A 24,749-nucleotide genomic window follows, 5' to 3' on the forward strand; every position below is an offset into this window, starting at 1 on the left:
GACATAGATAATAAATAGCTGAGATCCATGCAGAAATCCCTGTGGTACCTTCTGGTTAGCAACACCACAGCAACTGAGGTTTTATTAATTCATAATAGGAGCAGAATTAGACCACTCGGCCCATCGATTATACTCCATCATTCAGTCAAGGCTGATCTATCCTTCCCTCTTAACCCTATTCTTCTACCTTCTTCCCACAACCTTCGACACCCTTACTAATCAAGAATCTGTCAATCTCTGTCTTAAAAATTCCCAATGACTTGGCCTCCACAGCTGTCTGTGGCAATGAATTCCACAGATTCACCATCCTCTGACCAAAGAAATACCTCCTCAGTCTGAACACAATATTTTTAGTTCAGTCATACAGTGCACAGTTTTTTTGTGGTTTGACTAATTTGTGCACAGTTTAGGAAACTTAACCAAACCAAAAACTCAACAGAACCCCCTCTTTGGGTCTACCACAGCTACATACACAATCACTACTGAATTCTCCCTCGTGTCAACTGATGATCACTTTTGAAGATGAGGAAATGTCCATAATCTTAACAGGAGACAGGCAACATAATATTTGGCGTTCAAAATCAAAGTGGCTGGAAGTTCTCAGTGGGTCAGGCAGCAACTGTGGAAGGAGTTTGCAGATGATATAAAAGTGGGTGGTATTGCAGATAGTGAAGATGGATGTCAAAAATTGTCAAAGATATGAAGGACTCTAGTTCTTAAGAAATCACAAAGGAGATTGTGTTGGGTCACTTGAAGAGCATTAAGGTGGATAATTCCACAGGTCCTAACGGGACCTATCCCAGATTATTGACAAGGTCACTGTACAAGATTGCAGGGACCTCAACAAAGATTCCAGTATCCTCTCTATCCATAGGACAGGTCCTGGAGAACTGGAAAGTAGCCAATGTTATGCTTTTGTTTCCGAAGGGAAGTAAGGATAATAAAGTAAATTATAGGCCAATGAGCCTTACATCAGTGGTAGGGAAGCTATTAGAGTGGATTATTGGCGAAAGGATTTATTCACATTGAGAAGAGAATTAGCTAACTAGAGGCAGTCATCAACTTCTGTATGTCAGGTATTAGACAGGAACTTGCTAATGTTGATTAGAGTAGGTAGCTTGCGGGCATCCAGAATGTGGGATGCTTTTCAAAGTGTGGTGACAAAAGTTCAGAGCGTGCATGTTCTTGTTAGAGTGAAAGGCAAGGCAGGTAGGCATAAGGAAGCTTAAATGACAACAGAAATTGAGGCTCTGGTCAGGAACAAGAAAGAGACCTGGGATCGGCATAAGCAGCAGGGACTAAGTCTATCCCTGGAGGTGTTTCAGAAAATGAGAAGCATACTTAAGAAGGAAATAATGAGGGCAAAAAGGTAGCTCTGGCAGATAATATTAAGGAAAATCCTGAGATTTTATAAATAGATTAAGAGAAAGAGGATAACTAGAGAGAGAACAGGGCACCTCAGAAACCAAAGCTTTCATCTCTGTGGGGAGTCACAGGAGATGGGCAGGGTCCTCAATTAGTATTTTTCCTCTATCTTTACTGTGAGGAAAGACATTCATTCACATGACAATTGCGGAACCTGCGACAGTTAATAGAGGTCTTGAAGATAATCAGTATAACAGTCAAGGAGATGCTGGCGTCCTAAGGTAGATAAATCTTCTGGGCCTGATCAGATATATCTGAGAACACAGTGAGGCCAGGAGATAAATAGCAAGAGCCCTGGCTAAGATATATGAATCATCATTAGATGATGTGCTGGAAGACTGGGAGGTGACTAATATTGAGTATTTCAGAAAATAGAGCAAGGAAAAGCCTGGGAGCTCCACGCCTCTCACCTCACTGCACGATTCTTCAGTAATGCCATCCTGGACCATTGTTATGAGATTTGCCTAAAGCAACTACCTCTCCTGTTTTACCCAATACCTCTAATCTCGACTGTAGCACTTGTATCTTGGAACAATAAGCTACCCTTAGCCAGGTTTCTGTAAAGGCTATCACGTTACAGTCACACTTGTCTATCCATGCCCCGAGTTAATCTGTCTTATTCGTCGGGTCTCTAGCATTGAAATAAATGCAGTTTATTTCAACAATCTTTCCTCACTCCTTGCCATGTTCCTGCCTATCCTGTCCACTGGGTATTAGACACAGCTCCATTGATCTTTTATTTATATTTGTAAGACATGGTGTGAAGCACAATAAAGCAAGTTAAATGTTAAAGAACTACGTGACATGTATAAGAATACTTGTGAAGGCATCTCTATTAACTGCTTTATTTCTTTGGTTTGGACCTTTGGTTTTATAGTTACTCTAGAGACGCTGCAGAACTGAGATGCTGTGTAAAAATCTCATGGAGACACAGGAGCTGGAGTCTGGAGCAAAGGCCAAACTGCCGGAGGAACTCAGTAGGTTCCTCAAGTAGCATCTGTGGAGGCAGAGGGTGGGTCAATGTTTTGAGTTGGGGTCCTCTAATAGTACTGAGAGTGTAGGCTGAGTATAAAGAAGTGGGAGGAAAGTGTGAGATGCTGGCCAGGCAGGTAAAGGTGAAACTAGATAGGGAGGGGATGATGAGCAAATGAAGCCCAATGGGCAAAGGGGAGGGAGGAATTTTGGGGCAGCAGCTGGTGATGATAATGGTAAGTAATAAGTAAACATTAAATGGGCAGTTGGAGCCATGTAGGTGAGGGGGATGGTAGAGAAAAATGGTAAATAGATTTAGATAAGAGAGGGATGACTGACAGATGGAACAGGATGAGGAATAGGAAAGGCAAACCTAGGTAACTGGGTTTGTTCTAACACCTTGCCAGTCTAATTTGTAAATGATTTTATTTGCTCAGCCTGCTACCCATTAACAAAAATAATGGTAAAGGAATAAGCTGCAAATTAACCAACACAGGGGTTGAAACACTAAGGACAAGCTTGATATTTGCAATTTTTAATCCTCAATCAGTCATGAGAATAAGGTTCAATGAAAATGAGTGACCCCCCCCCCCCCCCCTCTCCTCCTGTAAAGGTTCCGTTGCAACGCTTCACAGTTGCAGTTGCTGAGTAAGTGATTAAATGAGTCCAAATTCAGTCACCTTGGGACCAAATGTAAATTAATTCAGCAACATTAAGAGAACAACAGTGCTAATAATGGTAACTTAGATATTGGTTTCAAACAAGGCATGAGTCAATGCAGTAATTTAGTTCCTGCACAACGGTGATAATAAGGAGATTTGCTTAAAATAATTATTCTTTCAGCAAAAAGAGAACAGTGCATTTTCAATTCACGTCAAAATGGACACATATTTGGATGGGTTTGTAACCATTCAAGATATCTTTATACTCCAGAGCCCAATAAGTGTGTTTAAAATCAATTCCATGCCTGAATAAAGGGAACAATCCATCCATAGCTGTGTCAAGCGTACCATAGAATCTGTGGATTGGGAATGTGAGCCAGGTATACATCAAGAACCAGAGGACATAGGAATCTTTGTAGGAAATATTGTTGTCAAGCTGGAAAGGGTACAGAGAAGATTTACGAGGATGTTAGACAATAGACAATAGACAATAGGTGCAGGAGTAGGCCATTCGGCCCTTCGAGCCAGCACCACCATTCAATGTGATCATGGCTGATCATTCTCAATCAGTACCCTGTTCCTGCCTTCTCCCCATACTCTCTGACCCCCTGATATACAGGCTGGATGTGCTGTATATCAAGGGTCAGAACATGAAGCAGGTAGGTGTGTTTGGAACATGAGGTAAATGTCAGGGGTCAGGAATGTGAACTAGATGTATGGTTTCAGCCAACATCTAGAACAGATAAGTGGTCCAAGGCGAGATCCAGAACATGTGTGGTCTGTGTCAAGGCAGGGGACAGATGTGTGGTCTGTCTGGGACAGATGTGTGGTTTATTCCACAGTCTGGGGGAAGATGTATGTTTGTGCCACAGTCTGGAACTGATGTGTGGTTTATTCCAGTCTGGGGGCAGATGTATGTTTGTGCCACAGTCTGGAACAGATGTGTGGTCTGTGCCCAGTCTTGGACAAATGTGTGGTCTGTGTCACAGTCTGGGACAAATGTGTGGTCTGTGTCACAGTCTGGGACAAATGTGTGGTCTGTGTCACAGTCTGGGACAGATGTGTGGTCTGGGCCACAGTTTGGGACAGATGTGTGGTTTATTCCACAATCTGGGACAGATGTGTGGTTTATTCCACAGCCTGGGACAGATGTGTGGTCTGCACCACAGTCTGGAACAGATGCATGGTGTGGGGCACAGTCTGGAACAGATGTGTGGTCTGGGCCACAGTCTGGGACAGATATGTAGTCTGTGCCACAGTCTGGAACATATAGATGTGTGGTGTGGGCCACAGTCTGGAACAGGTGTGTGCTCTGTGTCCAGTCTTGGACAGATGTGTGGTCTGTGCCATAGTCTGGGACAGATGCGTGGTGTGAAGCACAGTCTGGAACAGATGTGTGGTGTGGGCCACAGTCTGGAACAGATGTGTGGTCTGGGCCACAGTCTGGAACAGATGTGTGGTCTGGGCCACAGTCTGGGACAGATGTGTGGTTTTCGTTGAGTTTGGGAATGGATGTATGTCCTTAGCTGAGGTTGGGAACAGATATGCGGTCTGGGCAGAAGTCAGGAACAGATGTGTGGTCTGGGCAGGAGTTGGGAAAATACTCCTGTTGTGTGTCCGTAGCTGAGTTATGAACAGATGTGAGCTTTGGGTAGGAGTCAGGAACAGATGTGTGGCCTGAGCAGAGGTGGGAACATATGCCTGAGCCAAGATCAGAACAGACGTACTTGCCCAAGGCCAGGAACAGATGCGTGGTCTGGACTGAGGCCAGGAACAGATGTGTGGTCTGGACTGAGTTCAGGGACAGATGCGTGGTCTGGCCTGCGGCCAGGGATAGATGTGTGGTGGGGACTGAGTTCAGGAACAGATGCATGGTCTGGGCTGAGGTCAGGACCATGGGTACGCAGTACGTGGCTGAAGTTGGGGGTTGAGATCCTGGGCCAGGTGTGCACCAGGAGTCGGGTGCATTAAAAGTATGACCTTCAATCACCAATAACAGATATTGGAGGGAAAGCATCAACCAAGCCATCGTGGGTGTCTGGCACTGGCGGGGATATTCACAGAACACAAGGTACACAGGGACATGTCCATATTCTCTCAAACGTTACCAATATAGCAGTCTGAAAATAGGATTGTTGATCAATTCTTTTACCTAATCCTTCGCTCTCTTCAAAAGTCTTCTTTACAGTTTGACAGAAGGAGCCGTTCCCATGACACACCCCACATTGGTCTTCAATTGCATTGGATTCTATCTCGTAGTCACACCCGACAGTCTGGAAGAAACAAACACAGGCAATTTAACTTTCTTTTCCTCTATCAAATCATTAGTATGATAGGTCATATAGATATAGCATTGAGACAGGCCCTTCAGCCCACCATGTTGATGCCGATCCTTGTACATCATCATGCCCTATGGTTCACAGCATTACGATGGTGACCATGTTTCGCAACCATTTTGCTGATTTGCAAGCATCAGCTTTTTCAGAAATATTACCTTCATTCTTTGATTGTGATTGCCAGTTTCGCATTCATAGTTTGGATTACTTTTTTTCCCCCTATTTCAGTCATGTCGAAGGATAAGACATGAAAATAGTTTGAAATGATCTCAGCCTAATGGAAGCAATCACAAATCCGCTGACAGTTCGGAACAATCGTAACTGAATTGTTCAAGGAATCACAGGAGCAATGTTAGTGAAAATTAAATGTGTCACTAAGCCTGATTGAGAGAGCTGCTGAGGTTAAAATCTGCCGCTGGAACTCTGTAATTGATACTGATCCATATCTGAACCATGAGCTTCTCTTGCTAACGATGCAAAATAAATCACGCTTTAACACCCCAAAATTTTGAAAAAGAATGACTATGCAAATAAAGGTGACAATTTTTTTAAATCACCACGTCGCCACGATTGATGGAATTCTAGGGACTATTTAGAAAACATTTTATAGCTGGAAAATTAACCATTTCCATTTATGGAGCACAGAACAGTTCATGGCAGTGAGGGGGTGGATCACAGTGGCACAGTGGTTATTGTTGCTGCCATATACTTCAGCGACCTAGTATCATGCAAGATCTGGGGTGTTCTCTGCGTGGAATCTGTCTATGCTCCCTGTAACTGCATGGGTTTTCTGTGGGTGCTCCGGTTTTCTTCCACATCCCAAAAACTTGATGTTCGATTGAGTCATGGAGTCATAAAGAGTTACAGCAAGGAAACAGGTCCTTCGACCCACCAAGTCCATACCAACAATCAATTGCCCATTTACACAAATCTTGCATTAATCCAATTTTTATTCTCCCTCTGTTATCGTCAACACCGAGGAGCAAGGAGAACCAGCTGGGACCAGACATCACAACCTCCTCAATTCACTGTCGCACCGAACACCACAGCCCCACCCGGCTCGGACATGCCCCGCAAAGAGTGGGTCGCCCTGAACCGGCTCTGCACAGAGGTCGGCCAGTTCAACGCCAACATGCATCGTCGGGGGTTGCGTCCATCAGCAGCCTGCGTGTGTGGAGCACACCAGCAAACAGCGCAGCACGTCATTTTCGACTGCACTGTCCTCCGTCCCCCTGGTGGAGGGGTAGACCTCACGGCCCTCGACAACAGCACATTGCACTGGCTACAGCGCCTGGAGGGAGTTACATAATTTCTGCTGCCTCAAACGCAAGAAGAAGAAGAACCCCATCCCTTGCATTAGGGGCGAATTTTAGTTGCCAATTAACCTACCAACCTGTACACTGCCCTCTCTGGAGTACCTGTTCAGCCTACGCTGCCTCAGCAGAGCAGACAAAATAATAAAAGACCCATCCCACCCTGGCCACCATCTGTTTGATCTTCTGCCCTCTGGTCGACGTTTCAGGTCGATCAAATCTCGCACAAACAGACTCAAGAACAGTTTTTACCTGCGAGCCATACGTGAACTGAACACTGTCAAACACTGATACGCACTGTTACACTGACTTTCAGCACTAGTTTACACTTTTTAAACTGCACTATAATGTGATCCATATTCATTCCTGTAGTTATTTTTATTTTTTTTATCAACTACTCGCTTGTTTGTTACATTTTGTATTTGCATTTATTGTATATATGTTTTATTTCTCGTGTGTTATGCACTGTCAGGATTGCTATTGTACCTGTTGCAATGACAATAAAGGAATTCTATTCTATTCTATTCTACATCTTTGGGAGATGCAAGGAACTGCAGTTGCTGGAATCTGGCGTAGAAAACGAAGTGCTGGAGTAACTCAGCGGGTCAGGCAGCATCTCTGGAAGTCATGGATAGGTGAGGTTTTGAATCGGGCACCCTTTAGATTTATTTGGGAGTTGTGAGGAAACCAGAGCATCAGGAGCAGTGCTTTATTCACGAGGGTACTCGCCAGATGGCACAGCGGCACCTCCAGGAAGTTAAAAACAAGATTTTCAAATTTTAAGAATTTTTAATATAACAACAAGTCGAATTAGTAGTAATGAAGGCAAATTCAATGTTAGCATTTATATCAAGAGGACTGGAATATAAAAACAGAAAGCAGAGAATGCTGAGGCTTTATATGGCGCTGGTCAGGCCGCATTTGGAGAACCGTGAACAAATTTGGGCCCCATATCCGAGGAAGGGTGTGCTGGCTCTGGAGAGGGTCCAGAGGAGGTTTATAAGAAGGATTCCAGGAATGAGTAATAGTTAGCATATGTAGGAGCCATTTTGCGTTTCTTAGTTATTTTTGCTTATTATTATTATTACCTTGTATCCTGCTGTAGTTTGGACACTATGATGCTTACGTAGGGGCAGGGCGGAGCTATAGTGAGGGCAGTCGGGAGTGTGTGGGGAGCCGGGAGGTGCTGACAGAGGTTCAGCCAAAGGCTCCGTCCAAAAGATTCATTGGCCAAGATGTAATTGGCTGTAAATCTTATTGACAAGAAGATTAATACAGATTCCGCCGAAGTTATATCTGGCAATTCGTATCGATCGCATAGACTGTGGTAAGGTATGGAATTTTACCTAGCAGATCAATAACCAGTCGATGACAAGAGATATGCCAATATGTTTATTGCACCATCAAAATAAAGACGGCTAACTATTCAAACATCGAGGAGGGTCTCTGTTATTGATTATTTGTTCGAGTTATAAGCTTTGTCGCTCACCCGGTCTATGCAAGCGGCAACTTGGGAGCTAATTGATAGACGAGAAGCTGGCCGCTACAGCATATGTTGAGCGTTTGACAAAACTGGGCCTCAACTTGCTGGAGTTTGGAAGGTTGAGGGAGGACCTCATTGAAACTTACAGAATAATGAAAGGCAGAGATAGAGTCGATGCGGAAAGGATGTTTCCACTGATGGGAGAGTCTAGGACTAGAGGTGATAGCCTCAGAATTAAAGGGTGCTCTTTTAGAAAGGAGGTGAGGAGGAACTTCTTTAGTCAGAGGATAGTTAATCTGTGGAACTCATTGCCACAGAGTCCTGTGGAGGCCAAGTCAGTGGATATTTTTAAGGCAGAGATTGACAAATTCTTGATTAGAACGGGTGTCAAGGGTTATGGAGAGAAGGTGAGAAAATGGGATTAAGAGGCAGAGGTCAGCCATGATTGAATGACAGAGTAGACTTGATGGGCTAAATGGCCTAATTCTACTCCTATAACTTGGGAACTTGTGAATATGATTACTAAAGTTTTAAAAATATGATCTCTGGCACTGTAAGGTAGCAGCTCTTTTAGCTGTGCCATTGTAGCCCCCTGGAAATTAATTTCCACATGTGCCATGTGACAAGAATCATCTTGTCTCCAGATGCTTAGTCCAGATCTCAATAATGCAAGTCTAGTAATGTGACCAAGTTGCTAAAGTACCCCTAAGTTTAGTTGGATGGCAAAAGAATCGAAGAGAAGGTGATGAGCAGGTAGAGATGAAGCAAAGTAGGAAGATATGTGGAACTGATAGAGGTGCTCTGTGAACCTGAAGGGGCTCTGTGGACTGAAAAGCATCCTTTGTCTTTAGAAACTATGAGATTTTAAATTTGACATGTGATGGGAAAAGCCCAAGAGCATTTCATTCCCTTGTTTCCAATGAGAGAAGCATCCCTCAGGACAATCACAATCTTCCTTGTTTAGACAATAGACAATAGTCAATAGGTGCAGGAGGAGTAGGCCATTTGGCCCTTCGAGCCAGCACCGCCATTCAATGTGATCATGGCTGATCATTCTCAATCAGTACCCCATTCCTGCCTTCTCCCCATACCCCTTGACTCTGCTATCCTTAAGAGCTCTATCTAGCTCTTAAGAGCTCCATGTTGCTTGCTCTTGTAAAGGCTAAATCAAAGTCCAGTGATCCCAATGGAATTGCAATTGTAACTTGTTGGACCACTGATACCAGTTCCTATAATATGGTGCCCAGAACTGAATACAATACTCCAAATGCAACCTCACCAATGTCTTATATAACTGCAGCATGACCTCCCAACTTCTATACTCAATACTCTGACTGATGAAAGCCAAAGTGCTAAAAGCCTTTTTGACCACCCTAACTACCTGCAACTCTACCTTCAAGGGCCTATGTGCCTATACTCCCAAGTCCCTCTGCACTCCCCACAGCCCTACCATTCACTGTGTAGGTCCTGCTCAAGTTAGATTTCCCAAAATGCAATATCTCACATTTCTCTGTATTAAATTCCACCAACCATTCCTCAGCCCACCTGGCTAACCAATCAATAGACAATAGACAATAGACAATAGGTGCAGGAGTAGGCCATTCAGCCCTTCGAGCCAGCACCGCCATTCAATGCGATCATGGCTGATCACTATCAATCAGTACCCCGTTCCTGCTTTCTCCCCATACCCCCTCACTCCGCTATCCTTAAGAGCTCTATCCAGCTCTCTCTTGAAAGCATCCAACGAACTGGCCTCCACTGCCTTCTGAGGCAGAGAATTCCACACCTTCACCACCCTCTGACTGAAAAAGTTCTTCCTCATCTCCGTTCTAAATGGCCTACCCCTTATTCTCAAACTGTGGCCCCTTGTTCTGGACTCCCCCAACATTGGGAACATGTTATCTGCCTCTAATGTGTCCAATCCCCTAATTATCTTATATGTTTCAATAAGATCCCCCCTCATCCTTCTAAATTCCAGTGTATACAAGCCCAATCGCTCCAGCCTTTCAACATACGACAGTCCCGCCATTCCGGGAATTAATCTAGTGAACCTACGCTGCACGCCCTCCATAGCATTTTTCACAACCTTCACTACCAGCAATACCACCCACTTTTACATCATCTGCAAACTTGCTAATCTCTCCCTGTACGTTCTCATCAAAATCATAGATATAGATGACAAACAGTAATGGGCCAGCCCCGAACCCTGACGTAAACCATTAATCACTGACCTCCAGTCTGCCTACCATGGGGGACTTTATCACATGCCTTTCTAAAATGAATGGAGAGTCAAATGTCTTACGTATCCACGTATTGTCACCTTTAGCAGGAAGCAAGTTGGAAGTAAATGTCAAAATTTGAGCAGGATGATTTTCAAACTTTGGTTAAGATTGTTGCTTAACGAGGAAAGTCTGACTCCCACATCCTTCCGGTAAAGGCAGCAACCAGAACGGTATATAATATTCCAAATGTCCTAACCAAAGTCCTCTAAAGGTGCAACGTGACTTTCTGACTCTAATACTCAATGCCCCAAGATCCCTCTGCAAATTAATGCTATTAAAGTCATGCCATTAACTGTGTACTTTCACCTTCCATTCAACATCTCAAAACGCAACATCTCACACTTGGCTAGTTTAAACTCCATCAGCCATTTCTCTGCCCATATCTGAAACTGATCTATATCCATGTGTATCCTTTAACAGCCGTCATTACTGTCCACAACTCCACCAATTACAAACCAACCCATCTACATTTATGTCCAAGTAGTTTATATATCACAAATAGCAGAGGTCCTAGAACGGATCCCAGCAGAATACCATTGGCAATGAACCTCTTAGTGATTTATTCACGAGAACCTATCTTAATCACTTCTGTAATAAACTGTGCATATGTTTTTTCTTCTAAAATGCCAAAGTTTTTACGCCAAATTTGCCGAAATTACGTCAAAGTTTTTACGTCAAAAAGGGTTTTTATTGATGTTGGTAATTTGGATCAATGTATGCCTTGGTAGCTAGTTTCATCATGAAGGTAAATAACCATCGCAGTGGTACTACTGAGCTGATGCTCACTCGATCAGCACACTGGCGCAGCTGGTAGAGCTGCTGCCTCACAGCACCAGAGACCCGGTTTAAATTCTGACCTCTGGCGCTGTCTATGTGGAGTTTACACGTATTCCCTGTTTCCTCTGGTACTCTAGTTTCCGCCCACATCCCCAAAACTTGCAGGCTTAGAGGTTTTTTGGCCTCTGCAAATTGCCCTTGTGTGTAGGGATTGGATGAGAAAGTGGGACAACATAGAACCAGCGTGAACAGGTGATGGGGAAAAAAAACCTGCATATGCTGGTTTAAATCAAAGGTAGCCAGAAAAAGCTGGAGTAACTCAGCGGGTCAGGCAGCATCTCTGGAGAGAAGGAATGGGTAATGTTTTGGGTCGAGACTCTTCTTGATCACTGGTCATCATGGAAACGGTGGAGGAAAGAGCCCGTTTCCATGCTGTATCTCTGAACTAAACCTCTGTACATTTATAAAGATTGGGAATGAAGAAGAATCATCTTAACGACCAAGATGAAGGTGCATCATGTTGACATCATACGCAAGATAGGCACAAAATGTTAGAGTAACGCAGCGGATCAGGCAGCATCTCTGGGGAAAAGGAATAGGTGACATTCCAGGTCAGAACCCTGCTTTAATCTGATAGAGGTGGGGATGTCCAGGGGGTACCCACTCTACTCAATGCTTGTGAGACATGGACTGTGTACAGCAGACATGCCAGATAGCGCAACCACTTCCTCACATCCTGTCTGCACAGAATGCTTCACATCAAGTGGAAAGACAAGGTTCCAGACACACAGATTCTGTCCAGGCAAGCCTCCCTGTCATCCATACATTGTTGAACGGATCACAGATCAGGTGGGCAGGACAGGTCAGATGAATGTCTGATGACAGAATACCAAGGCAGCTAACTTTATGAAGAGCTGACTGAGGAAAAACAATCTGAAAAAGAGATTTAAAGTTTCTCTTCATACATCCCTGAAAAGTTTCAACATTGACACACTCAACGGGGGGGCCATAGCATTGGATTGTCCTGTTTGAATTATCCACATAAAAAAAGTGGGGCTTGTTCTTACGAGGAAGCTAGAATGGAAGAAAAGGGAATGAGAATCTCAAAAATCAAGAACCACTGATGCCACAGCATTGCTACCCCTCTGTCACCTGTGTGAAAGGAATATTTGAACTCAGATTGGTCGAATCAACCATCTCTGAACACATCACGACACCACAGTCCAGGAGTCATGGTCTTACTTGAGAATGAATGAGAACAAAAAACAGCAGCAACAAATTTTAATATTGTGAAGCACCTTCTCGGAAAATGAGTTCAAGAGGGTGAATCACTTGTGAGGAATTAATGATGGGCAATAAATATTGACCTTACGAACAACAAACATGCTGTAAATATCCAAAAAATGACAACAAATTGCGGTATCACAATATTAACAAAGTAATAGTCCTTTCCGTTGATAAAATGCCATGCACCACATACAAATGCATACATAGACAATAGACAATAGGTGCAGGAGGAGGCCATTCGGCCCTTCGAGCCAGCACCGCCATTCAATGTGATCATGTCTGATCATTCTCAATCAGTATCCCGTTCCTACCTTCTCCCCATACCCTCTGACTCCCCAATCCTTAAGAGCTCTATCTAGCTCATGACATGTGTGCATTGATCACAGGTTAAACTGGAAGAAAGGTCTCGAGCCAAAACGTCATCCATTCCTTCTCCCCATAGATGCTGCCTGTCCCGCTGAGTTACTCCAGCATTTTGTCTATCTTTGGTATAAACCAGCATCTGCAGTTCCTTTCTACACATTTCGTCTGCTCCACTGGTTAAACTGGATGTGGCTGTTTAGCATATGTTGCACCATTGCATTTAGTGCATATCAACATGTGAGAAAGGAGAGCACCTGTTACTTTAGTAGTGATAGGATCTGTATATTGCCTTATATGAATGATGTTGGCTGTTTGCATTCTCATGTATGTTGCTCTATGGCTAGAGATGAATTCAGGGCTGAGATTGAGCATCATTACATCCAAAGGTTCGGATAACTAACATAAAGCTGATTCAGGAAAGCCCTCTCTTATGACTTCAAACCATTTACTTTCCTGCTGTTCCTGTTCCTCCTCCTCAATATTATTGACTGTGTACCTACTTAATGCCATTAGCATCCTGGAGTATTCATTAAAATACTCCTCATTACCGTTTCTCCAAAAGCCATCTCCTGCTGAGCTCATCAATGGTTCTCTTGTAAATATAAGAAAATAACTGCAGATGCTGGTACAAATCGATTTATTCACAAAATGCTGGAGTAACTCAGCAGGTCAGGCAGCATCTCGGGAGAGAAGGAATGGGTGACGTTTCGGGTCGAGACCCTTCTTCAGACATAATGGACATGGTTTCTGTTAAATAACTTTGCATTCTTTCCATTCAACTCAAATTTCACTGTACCTTAATTGGTCCATGTGACAATAAATTGATCTTTTAACATATAACATATAACAACTACAGCATGGAAACAGGCCTGTCCGGCCCTACCAGTCCACGCCGACCATTCTCCCTGACCTAGTCTCATCTACCTGCACTCAGACCATAACCCTCTAATCCCCTCTTATCCATATACCTATCCAATTTACTCTTAAATAATAAAATCGAGCCAGCCTCCACCACTTCCACCGGAAGCCCATTCCATACAGCCACCACCCTCTGAGTAAAGAAGTTCCCCCTCATGTTACCCCTAAACCTTTGTCCCTCAATTCTGAAGCTATGTCCCCTTGTTGGAATCTTCCCCACTCTCAAAGGGAAAAGCCTACCCACGTCAACTCTGTCCGTCCCTCTCAAAATTAAAAAAACCTCTATCAAGTCCCCCCTCAACCTTCTACGCTCCAAAGAATAAAGACCCAACCTGTTCAACCTCTCTCTGTAGCCTAAGTGCTGAAACCCAGGCAACATTCTAGTAAATCTCCTCTGTACCCTCTCCATTTTGTCGACATCCTTCCTATAATTTGGCGACCAGAACTGCACACCATACTCCAGATTCGGCCTCACCAATGCCCTGTACAATTTTAACATTACATCCCAACTTCTATACTCGATGCTCTGATTTATAAAGGCAAGCATACCAAACGCCTTCTTCACCACCCTATCCACATGAGATTCCACCTTCAGGGAACAATGCACAGTTATTCCCAGATCCTTCTGTTCCACTGCATTCCTCAATTCCCTACCATTTACCCTGTACGTCCTATTTTGATTTGTCCTACCAAAATGCAGAACCTCACACTTATCAGCATTAAACTCCATCTGCCATCTTTCAGCCCACCCTTCCAAAAGGCCCAAGTCTCTCTGTAGACTTTGAAAATCTACCTCACTATCAACTACTCCACCTATCTTAGTATCATCTGCATATTTTGATCTTGATTAGGTGATATATTTGAAAAATTATTTAACACGATTAGAAAAAAGGTTCACTGGGAGATCTGCATCAACAATCAACAGAAATAACATAGTTTGCTTTACGAAGGGGTAACTTTTTCACACAAAGGGTGGTGGGTGTATGGAACAAGCTGCCAGAGGAGGTAGTTGAGGTTGGGACTATCCCATCGTTTAAGAAAGATAGACAGTTACATGGCTAGGACAAGTTTGGAAGGATATGGACCAAGTGCAGGCAAGTGGGACTAGTGTAGCTGGGACATTGTTGGCCAGTGAGGGCAAGTTGGGCCAAAGGGCCTGTTTCCACACTGTATCACTCTATGACTCAAAGTGCGAGGAAGATCCTCACTTCCATGGAAAAAGAGAGAGTCACTTGTAGGTGTTTCAATTTTTTTTGCCCTAACCATGGATTTAAAGAGGGACAAGGCGCGATGGCGCAGCAGTAGAGTTGCTACCTTATAGCACTTGCAGCGCCAGAGACCCGGGTTCGATCCCGACTATGGGCGCAGTCAGTACGGAGTTTATATGTTCTCCCCATGACACCATGGGTTTTCTCCGAGATCTTCGGTTTCCTACCACACTGCAAAGATGTACAAGTTTGTAGGTTAATTGGCTGGGGTTTGTATACTAGGTATAAGTGTAAATTGTGCCTAGTGTGTGTGTAGGCATTGAGTTAATATGCGGGGATCGCTGGTCGGCGCGGACTCGGTGGGCCGAAGGGCCTGTTTCCGTGCTGTTTCACTAAACAAACCTAGATTATATTTATGCATATATTGGGGGTTAGCAGGTACAAGTTAATCTACTTCCTTTTGTTTTCTTTTGTTATGATGGGGTGAAAGTGCATATATGGAGATAGAACAGCTCTGGCTTCAGGATTCACGTCAACCCAAAGTCATGTTCGTTTTAGGATGGCCAGCTGAAATGCTTTTTATGTTTTTGGATACCTTGAAGATTCTTGATTTTGCCCGTTGCAATTTAAGGCAGCTAGTAGACTATTTGCTGAACTGCAGACAAATCATGTTTTATACTGTGGCACAATGGTAGAGTTGCTACCTTACAGCGCTTGCAGCACCTGAGACCCGGGTTCGATCACGACTACAGGTGCTGTCTGTACGGAGTTTGTACATTATAATGCTTTCCATTGTACAGATGTAGGCTTTCCTAGATTTACATATTTGACTTTTATCTCCCTTATGATTTTTTTGTTTTCCCTCAGTTTTTATTTTATCTTCGATACTGTCACGTCAATTTTAGTTGTGATTATTAATTGCTACTTCAAGGTTCTTTGAGGAAAGTGGCAAGCAAATCACTTTTCTCTACTCTGAAATTAAGTGCATTGCCGGGTAACGAATGGGTTCCGCTTTTCAAAAGTGTTTAATTGTCACAAGTACTGAAAAATGAGACAATTAAATTCATATTTTTATGTATTTTCATGTCACTTTTGTCCACTCATAGGAAGATACACAAAAATCACTTGATGGGGTAATCGAACCTCCACTGTATTCTAATGAAAGCATCAAAACCATTTCAGACTGATGAGAAAGAGCCAATGATAAAAGTGGATGGAGAGAGGAAACTAGTTCTGTCATTCGGATTCAAAAGATAAATATTTATGTAATTGATAAAACTGAGTAATCCTGGCTAAAATGTGCTGAGAACGAGGGCATGAGTTGTAAATAACTTTAATGGGTTTTATGATAATACAGAATTATCTTTTCTTTGTGTGATTGCCAAAGACTTAATCCGTGCTGGGTCAAACACATGAAAATCTAGAAATTGTTCAAGCAACATTTTATTTGGTGTTAAAATAGTTTGTGAGTAACCCTGGTGCTATCCGTGAAACAGAAACAGAAAAATAGTTGCAGGAGTAGGCCATTCGGCCCTTCGAGCCAGCACCACCATTCAATATGATCATGGCTGATTATCGAAAATCAGTACCCCGTTCCTGCTTTTTCCCCATATCCCTTGATTCTGTTAGCCTGAAGACCGAAATCTAACTCTCTCTTGAAAACATCCAGTGAATTGGCCTCCACTGCCTTCTATGGCAGATAATTCCACAGATTCACAACTCTCGGGGTGAAGAGGTTTTTCCTCATCTCAGTCCTAAATGGCCTACCCCTTATTCTTAAACTGTGACCCCTGGTTCTGGACTCCCCCAAAATTGGGAACATTTTTCCTGCATCTCGCCTGTCCAATCCTTTAAGAATTTTATATGTTTCTTTTAGATGGATTAAGTGTGAATTTCAACTGTGAGATTTATAGAATAATGTTATTGGGTTAGAGTTTCCTGTGTAGTACTGTGCCGAAGCTGACATCAGTTGCATTTTCTATTGATGTTTTATTAATTTTCACTACTCTCAGCGTGCAGCACAACAGGTGCAATGTTAATAGCCAGGTCTTCGAGGGTATCTGCCACAATGCAAGCAACACCCTCTCAGCAATTGTGCTACTGAAGGAATAGATTGAATATAGGAGTGTGGTCCTCAGGGTCAGAAGGGCCCGAAGATGTTTTAAGAATTTATCAAAGGCAACATTGTACAAAGGGGCAACAGAAACTCTCCAGTGCTCCAGACAGGCATTGCTGGCAGGAAATTGCCAGAGTTGTCCCTGAAAGAACTCGGGGGCGTGGCTGCGTTCTGCAGCTGCGGCTCACCGGCAGTCTCTCTGTCTTTTTTTTTGTTTTTGTCTTTGTTATCGTTTAAATGTTTCTTTTGATTTATTTTTAACTCTGTGTATGTGGGGGGGTGGTGGGGGGTGGTGGGGGAAACCTTTTTTTCCAATCTCCTCCTCAACGGAGATGCGACCTTTACCGTGTCGTATCTCCGTTCGCGCTACGGCCTAACAGGAGTCGCCGGCCTCCAGTTGGGATCGACCTTGAAGACTCCGGTCGCAGGGCCTGGACTCACCATCTCGGAGGCTTCGGCCGTGGGCCCTGCAGACCGCAACATCGGGAGTTCGCAGGTCCCTGGCTGGCGACCGGCTTTCGGGAGCTCCAACCGTAGCAGCTTCGACCGCCCCGGAGACCGAAGTTTGATTGACCCGCTCGCAGGCCCTTCATCGCCCTGCGTGGCCTGGCCGCGGCACTTTCCATCGCCCGGTGGGGGCTCAGACCTTCATCGGCCTGCTCGGCTCGGCCCTGGGACTTTCCATTGCCCAGTGCCTTGATCGCCTCGTGGCACCACGGGAGAAGAATGAGGAGGAGATAAGACTTTGCTTTGCCTTCCATCACAGTGAGGGTGTGCCTGGAGCAATCACTGTAATGGCTGTTTGTGTTAACATTGTAATTGTGTGTCTTGTGTTCTTTATTGTCTACTGCCGGACCCTGACGTGAGAGGACGCTGGCGCTATTTGTTCGCCGCTTCTCCGTCAGGACAGTTCGTTTGTTTGTTTTTATGTCTTGACTGTTCTTGTAAAGCGTCTTTGAGCATTTGGAAAAGCGCTATATAAAATAAATGTTTATTATTATTATTATTATGAGTGGTGCTTAAGAATGTCCCTATCTACGGGAAGCCTGAAATGTAGGAAAATGCTTGCTCCTGTGTGAGAAAGTGGATATAGAGGAAATGTCCTCTCCAAGTTCTCTCTGGGATGGCACAGTGATGCAGCGGTAGAGTTGCTGCCTTACAGCGCCAGAGACCCGGCTTTGATCATGACTGTGGGTGTTGTCTGTACGTAGTTTGCACGTTTTTCCTTGACTTGGTGGGTTTTCTCCGTGTGTGCTCCAGTTTCCTCCACACTCCCAAGACATACAGGTTTGTAGGATAATAGCATCTGTAAATTGTAAATTGTCCCTGGTGTGTAGGACAGTGCTAGTGTATGGGGTGATCGCTGGTCGGCGTGGACTCGGTGGGCCGAAGGACCTGTTTCCACACTGTATCTCTAGAGTCTAAAAGTAAAGTCTGGCTTTTGGGTGCTCCTTTGCCTTTCCCTGCCATATTTTACTTGTTGCTGAAATTCACATTACTCGGTTATTCCTAGGCAATCCAGGCCAACCTTCTTCATTCTATCCTTCAGAAATACAAGTTCGTTCTACCACTATTTCCATTTCTGAACTCACACTGAATTGTATTCATCCATCACTCCAATGCTGGGGTCAAGGAAAGAATGTTCACATCACGGCCCTGTTTCCACCAATCTTTCCACCACTACGCACAAGAAGCCATTTTATGCAAGGCGCCATTGTATGCAGATGCCGAGAAGTGTGTTCAGCTCTGGATGAACAATGTCTAATCGTGTGATGTGGAATGGATAAGAAGACTGCAATGCTTGCTGACGTAGACACATAGTAGAGATCAAATATACTCTCATTGTTCCACCACTCATGGCACGATCACCCATGCCAGCAAGGTCAAACGGGGGGGGGGGGGGGGGTGTCAAATAAATAGCGGTCCAATTACAAGACCTAAACAGCAAAGCAAGATGAAATATCATCATTTCTTAATGGCTGGAATGGCGGATAGATCTCTGATCGTCTTGGCACATCCATGTCTTTAGATTCAGATTCATCTCATGCCAAGGATTGTGTGGTTGCCTGAGCACAACATCTTTTCTGGATCAAAAGAAGATCCATATGGTTCCCTTCCATACTCTTTATTAATGACACCCACTAAAAATATCTCCATGGCTTTAACATTTCCCACCTTCGTAAAAAAGCTCTATGTCTACAGTCCTTCCGGGTGAGGCAGAGATTCACATGCAACCCCACCAACCTGTTCTTTTGTATTTGATGTTCTCAATGTGGCCTCCTCTACATGAGTGAGCAAACGTGTTCACACCATTAACCTTTTCGCTTTCGAATCCTCTGGCTTTCAAAAAACCAAAGAGGGAATCCATGGGCACTCGCATGGGTCCTAGTTATGCCTACCTTTTGTTGGTCATGTAAGTGTTAATGGAGGAAAACTGGTTGGGTCACTGCTCCATAAAGTAGTGTGCACATAACCTTCCTGATGGTGGATGAAGGAGCATAAGGACTTACATGTTGAAGATATGGCAAAAGGCACAAAGTGCTGGAGTAAATCAGCTGGGTCAGGTAGAGTCTCTGGAGAACATGGACAGGCACCTTTAAGATCATGGCTCTTCTTCAGACTATTTGAGTAGGGGGTGGAGGATGGGACAAAACCTGGCAAGTGATAGGTGTGCATAGGTGAGGGGGGTGTGTTTGGCAGAAGGTGGACAAAGGCCAGAAATGAGAAGATCACAAAAGGCTAAGGAGAGAAGATGTTGAAAATATGAAGTCAGAGGAAGGGATATAGGTGGAAGGAGTGGGGGAAAGATTGATGCTTGTTTAATTAGTCATGGAGAGTCATAGAGTGATACGGTGTGGAAACAGGCCCTTTAGCCAAACTTGCCCACACCGTCCAAAATGTGCCAGCTACACTAGTCCACCTGTCTCCTTCCCATCCCTGGCCTCTGTCCAGCCATCTGCCAATCAACATCCACCGATCATTGGCAGGCATTGGCCTGTCTCCACTTCACTTCCAGCCTTCTCCCCACTACCACAATCAGTCTGAATAAAAGTCCTCGCCTAAAACATCACCTATCCATGTTCTCGTGAGATACTGCCTAACCTGTTGAGTTACTCCAGCACTTTGTGTCTTTTTCTGTAAACCAGCATCTGCATTCCTTGCATCTACATCTTGAAGATAAGGCAGATGGGGCCAGGGAATGGAATTTGTCAAAATGGTGGAGGGCATGTTCGGTGTCCTGGATTAGGTGGTAAAAGAACTGGACACAGGAAACAGGATAGAGTTGAGGTATGAAGAGAAAGGTTCAATGGGGCAAGAGCAGGCAGATACAATGGGTCCACCAGGACAGTCCTGTTTGTGGATCTTGGGTAAGAGATAGGAGTGAGCAGTGCAGATTAGGGCACAATCAGATGGGAAGCTGAGGTTCAGAGATGTTCTGAAGTGATGAGATCTGTGACAGTCTGGAAGAAAGTGGCCTGCTGTTCGTTGAAGGGGTCGTGATCCAGATGAAGAGGATTTAAGTTTAGGTCAGTTTAGGAGTTTAGCAGCTTGTCAAGTCTCCCCCATGTTGGGGGAGTCCAGAACCAGGGGTCACAGTTTAAGAATAAGGGGAAGGCCATTTAGGACTGAGATGAGGAAAAACATTTTCACCCAGAGAGTTGTGAATCTGTGGAATTTCTCTGCCGCAGAAGGCAGTGGAGGCCAATTCACTGGATATTTCAAGAGAGAGTTAGATTTAGCTCTTAGGGCTAACAGAATCAAGGGATATGGGGGAAAGCAGGAACAGGGTACTGATTTTAGATGATCAGCCATGATCATATTGAATGGCGGTGCTGGCTCAAAGGGCCGAATGGCCTACTCCTGCACATATTTTCTATGTTTCTATGTTTCCCAGAACTGCTGTCTGACCTCTGCAAGGTTTTGGTCTGTCTGCAAGACCACCCTTGTATGCAAGTTTGATGATGAAGTCGGGATTAGTGCTAAGTGAGTGGATTGCTGAATGTTCAGCAATGAGATTGAATGGATGAGATGAGCGGCTGAGTGACACAGTGGTAGAGTTGCTCTATGAGTGTCCCTGTGACCACGTGAGTTTTGACTGCGTGCTCAGGTTTCCTCCCACACTCAAAGATGTGCAGGTATGTAGGTTAATTGGCTTCACTAAAATTGCAAATTATCCCTAGTGTGCAGGATAGTGCTAGTGTTTGGTGTGATCGCTGGACCGAAGGGCCTGTTTAAGCACTGTATCTTGAAAGTCTAAAGATTGAAAAGATCCAGGTGGTTGATCAAGGGAGGATATAAGGCCAGGAGTGGATGGCCAATATAAAGGAGAGTGTTTGAGTTACATAAAAGATTATGAGTGGAAAGTGAGGATTCCTTGCTATTATGATATTCCACAATATCATGTTGGGCCTGAACTCACTGATGTGCTAGTGCAGGTATTTGATGGTGAGGTCAGACCATTGAATGTCTGCTAAAGGCAGAATGTGCAGCATCAGAGATGGGCAGGTCAGTGGGGGGGGGGGACTGATGGTGAAAACATTTTAGGGGTTGGAGCTGTGGTCAGAAGTACATAATGGGAGAAAGGGCTCAGGGGGAGACTGTATCTGAGTTAGGGAAAGTGAAGTGAGGAGAGAGAGGGAACGGAGAAGGATAGAGTCCATTGTTGGGGTTGGGATGGGATAAGGGTTCAAAAGAGGGAAGGGGTTATGGTAAGGTTCATAGCTGAGGATGATCAGAGGGTCGTCGTGGCACATCAGTGGCCTGGAGCCAGGGGGTTTCTGACCCTTTGTGATGGGCAGAAAGGTGAAGAAATGTTGGTTGGAGGAGTGGATCTGGCATAGGACGAAGGTGCATTGCGAACTGTGACACATTTGAAAAAGCCAGGCTCACAGCTGTATGAGACAGAGAAAGAAAGGGTCAGAAGATATTGAGGCATGGCAGAAATGGTAGACAGTAGATCATAGGGTGCAGGATGAAAACTGTTGGGAGAAGCGGTGAATTGATTGTACATATTAGAGATCATAGCTGAGACCAAATTGGAAGGGCTGAAGCCATAACTAACAACCACGAGGGACAAGATGGAGGCAGGCAAATGTATTGAGGAAAGTCACGTGGCTATAGTACCGAAACTTGGGTTGAGAGGGAAAAATAGATCAGCCATGATCAAATAGTGGAGCAGGCTCGATGGGTCGAAAGGCCTAATTCTGCTCATATGTCTTATGGTCTTGGTGGGAACATTGTTGAAGAACAGAAGAACAGTAGAAGCAACAGGAAGAGGACAGTGAGGGGTCTCACAGAATTCCCCTTCGAAAGAGAGAATAACATCTTCAAAGCCAACGTGCCTTAAAGAAAATTCACAGTGGAGCAGTTAAATGGAGACACAGGAGACTGCAAATACTGGAATTTGGAGTGAAAAAATAAACAGATGGAGGCTCTCAGCGGGGCATTGTTGCCATCAGTAGCAAGCAACCTTGATTTTGATTTATATGTCTTAAACCTGTCAGCATTTACTGCTCATACATTAAGACGTTCCTTAAAGCCTTAATTTCTGATCTAGTTTTTGATCATCAACTCCTAACATATCCCAGTATCAAATTTCATTTTGTAATGCCCTTGTAAAATTGTCTTTGGATGTCTTGCTTGTTTCAAGTTTGAAGAGAAACCTGCCAGTACATACTGGGTAAAAGTGCTGCAACACAGACCTCCTGTGTCACCCTTTATTCACACTGTGGTGCAGCATTCCCACTTCTGACCTTAACACTGAAGTATATTTTCTTTCCTGTTTAGTTCATCCAATTTCCTATCAACACAGCTACCCTGGAATTACATTGACTTATTCTCAACTACTTTTCCTTTTTATATGCTTTTATATGCAGGAGTAGGCCATATCGGCCCTTTGAGCCAGCACCGCCATTCAATATGATCATGATATTTTGCCTCACCGCCACTTTATTGTACTAACCTATTTACTTTGATTTAATAATGCCCAAACATCTATCATGAATATACTTAGCAACTGAGCCTCCTTAACCTTCTTTGACTGAGAATTTCAAGCATTCACTCTCCTCTTGATAAAGAAACCTCCTCTCATTTCAGTTTTGGGTGGCAAACGCCTTATTTTGAGACTAACTATTAATTCTATATATCCCAGTGATGCAAGACATTATTTCTGAATCTACCTAGATTGGTCCTGAAAGAATTTTGTATATTTTAATGAAATCACCTCCCATTCTAAAATCGCCTGAAGTGTATTATCCCAGTCTGAATATTCTGCTCATAAGACAATCCCTCCCTGATAGTAATCAATCTGGTGAACCAGATCTACTGCACCTTCTGTTGCAAGTATATCCTTCCTTCGGTTGGGAAACCAGAACAGTGCACAAAAATCTAGGTGATGGCCCAATTTAATTAAGGCAAAGCATAATTGCTCTTTCAATAAATGCCTTCCTCATTTTCCCAATTGCTTGCTGCACCAGCACAATAATTTCCCATGCATATAGTTGCCCATGAAATTCTTTTTTTCATTTATATGCAAAGATGCAAAGACATTGTTTTGAAGAAGTGCAAGGAAGTTATATCTCCCCTGTCTTCAGTCTGAAGAAGGGTCCCGAACTGCGACGTCACCTATCCATGTTCTCCAGAGATGCTGCATGATCTGCCACATTACTCCAGCACTTTGTGTTCTTTTGCATGATATCCAGGGCTTAACCAATAGTTATGCCACAAAGAACATTATAAAAGCAAAATAACTGGTTATAATTATACCACTCATACTGGTGACATCTTTCAATACCAACCAGCTGCCATGCATCCTGCATTTAGATTCTAAAAGCATTTGCTTTCAGCAAAAGCAAAAGCAAAAGCATGTCCATTTACAAGTGCTGAACAGATGATCAATCTTGACTTTTCACTATCACAGGGACCAGTTTCTGGCTAATTCAATGCAATCACGAGATAGCAAGAAATGCCAAAGAATATTTGGAGTATTGCGTGCAGATTTGCTCTCCCCATTACAAAGAAGATGCAGAGGCTTTAGCAAGGGTGCAGGGGAGGTTTACCAGAATGCTGCCTGGATTAGCGGGTTTCAGCTACAGAAAGAGGTTGGATAGAATCGGATTATTTTCTCTGGAACATCAGAGGTTGAGGGGTGATTTGATACATGTATATTTAATTATGAGAGGCCCAGATAGGGTAGACAGTCAGAACCTCTTTCCAGGGTGGAAATATCCAACACTAGAGGGCGATAGCTTTAAAGTGAGGGGGGGAAATCCAATTGAGATGTGTGAGAGATAAGTTTTTTACACAGAGAGTGGTGGGAAACTGGAACGTATAGCCAGGGGTGGTGTTGGAGGCAGATACGCTAATGGCATTTAAGTGGCTTTTAGATAGGCACATGCAAGTGCAGGGAATAGAAGGATATGGATCGTGTACAGGCAGATGAGATCTGTTTCACTGGGCATCATGTTTGGCACAGGCATTGTGGGCTGAAAGGCCCGTTCTTGGGCTGTACCATTTTATGTTCTCTGGAGCATAGAATGAGCCAACATCTCAGCTGTGCACTTGCTTTTCAGAACTAGCCACTCCTTTAGCCAACCTGTTCCAGTACA

The 24,749-nt window shown here is 44.0% G+C and overlaps 1 protein-coding gene across 1 annotated transcript in view; it reads right to left on the reverse strand.

Annotated features, from left to right (window-relative positions):
- The window catches only part of LOC144608742 (A disintegrin and metalloproteinase with thrombospondin motifs 12-like), a 417,538-nt gene that overhangs the window by 124,860 nt on the left and 267,929 nt on the right, over window positions 1-24,749 (reverse strand). The window contains exon 14 of the mRNA XM_078426828.1: window positions 5,212-5,332. Within this exon, the coding sequence (XP_078282954.1) occupies window positions 5,212-5,332 (121 nt within the window). The remainder of the gene's footprint in view (window positions 1-5,211; window positions 5,333-24,749) is intronic.

Source organism: Rhinoraja longicauda, chromosome 1, assembly GCF_053455715.1.
Source record: "Rhinoraja longicauda isolate Sanriku21f chromosome 1, sRhiLon1.1, whole genome shotgun sequence".
Classification (NCBI taxonomy): Eukaryota; Metazoa; Chordata; class Chondrichthyes; order Rajiformes; family Arhynchobatidae; genus Rhinoraja; species Rhinoraja longicauda.